Source organism: Hipposideros armiger, unplaced genomic scaffold (assembly GCF_001890085.2).
Source record: "Hipposideros armiger isolate ML-2016 unplaced genomic scaffold, ASM189008v1 scaffold_1776, whole genome shotgun sequence".
In the NCBI taxonomy this organism is placed as follows: domain Eukaryota; kingdom Metazoa; phylum Chordata; class Mammalia; order Chiroptera; family Hipposideridae; genus Hipposideros; species Hipposideros armiger.
Window position 1 is genome coordinate 101,679 of NW_017733126.1, and position 1,529 is coordinate 103,207.

The 1,529-nt window shown below is 56.8% G+C and overlaps 1 protein-coding gene across 1 annotated transcript in view; it reads left to right on the plus strand.

The window, feature by feature from the left end:
- The window catches only part of LOC109378152 (SLAM family member 9-like), a 103,010-nt gene that overhangs the window by 92,865 nt on the left and 8,616 nt on the right, over window positions 1-1,529 (plus strand). Inside the window, exon 2 of the mRNA XM_019634614.1 lies at window positions 594-701. Within this exon, the coding sequence (XP_019490159.1) occupies window positions 620-701 (82 nt within the window). The 5' untranslated portion in view covers window positions 594-619. The remainder of the gene's footprint in view (window positions 1-593; window positions 702-1,529) is intronic.

The window sequence follows — 1,529 nt, forward strand, 5'->3', positions numbered from 1 at the left end:
ACCCCCGAGCGTGTCGAGTTCGTTCTGTGCCCCCTTTTCCGTCCACAGGTGGGTGAGCTGCCGATCCTGACTCAGTGTCAGGCGCTTCTGACTGTGGCCTCTTGGAGTGCCTTCTGGGGTAATTTCCCCATTTTGAGGGGGATGTGTGTGAGAGGGGACAGGCTGTGTTGACTACTCTCTTGTCTGGAGAGCTACAGAGCAGTTTAGGGGGCACACAGGCTGGCTCCGGGTACTAACTGGAGGCCACCAGCAGGAGGGAAGAGCAGCTGTGATGTTGGGGTCCAGACCCTGATCGTGGCGGCCATGTGACCATCTGCAAGTCCTACCGTCCCTTAGGGCTCGGGCTCCACATCCATAAAACGGGCTTCACGTGCAGGGAACTGAGCACCTTGTGTGCATGGCTGTGGGTCCAGTGCTGCCGGCCCAGCCTTGGGGTCACTGAACCCTTTTGACCACAGGGACGGGCTCGTCCCACCAGGACCAGGCATATCAGTGGACAGTTCGTTATACCTTTGTCCTAATAGGATTTACTGAGCCCCGCCCAGCTGTGGGGTTTTCCTCCCCCCTCTGCTGTTCTCATGTTTCCTGTGCAGCTGGACAGGCTGGTGGGTGGCCCGTGATGGGGCCCTGCTCTGAAGACCCCCACCTCCGCTGGGCCTCCTGGCTCCTGGGACTGGCCGAACTGGCAGGCGTCCTCCTGGGTGAGTGGCGGGGTCCCTGGGATGGGGCTCTGGGGCGGAGCAGGCAGGCAGGGTCTCCTTTTTTTGTTTGATGTCTTGATAAAGAAAATAAGGAAACTACGCTTCAATTTAGCAAATGAGCCCAGGGTGAACAGAGGAACAAATGGCCTGTGGTGGTGACGAGAGTGGGACCCTGAGCTCGGGTGGCCTGGGCTGCACTAAGGGAACCTTTCCCAGCGAGGAGAGGCTGTGTCTGCAATAACAGGGGAGCCAGGGGGAGCCTGTGGGGAGCGATGGAGACCCAGAGCCTGGCTCCTGGGGGCCGAGGGGCACAGGGCACCCGCCTGGACCTCACAGGGGACCTGGCAGCCTCTGCAGCTGTCCTGTGGAGCAGACGCTGTCTCACACTAGGACCCGAGTCTGAGCTGCAGAAGCAACCTCGCACTCGGGGGCTCCCTGGGTGAGATGCAGGACACAGAACAGGATGTAGTTCTAGTTTGTAAAGGGAACAGCAGCCTTTGAAATCTCAGGGAGTCTGTAACACACACACCGTGAGAGTGTGGAGAGGCTGAGGATGAGGAGCAGGCCGTTAACTGAGCTCCAGGACGAGGGTACGGGGAGGAGAGAAAGCGGGCAGGGGTGGGGCGGACAAAGGATTCAGCAAAAGGGGAACCGAAAGAAAGACTGACCAGAGCTGTGTCCCATTTATGACTATTGAAGTTTATATGTTTACGTCCAACGAAACAATAAAAACGAATGAGGAAAACATAAGACCTAGTGATTTATAAATTCTGGAGAAGGCTTGGAAGGCTTTTATTGTTTTGCATGAAAACAAATTCTATGACATGT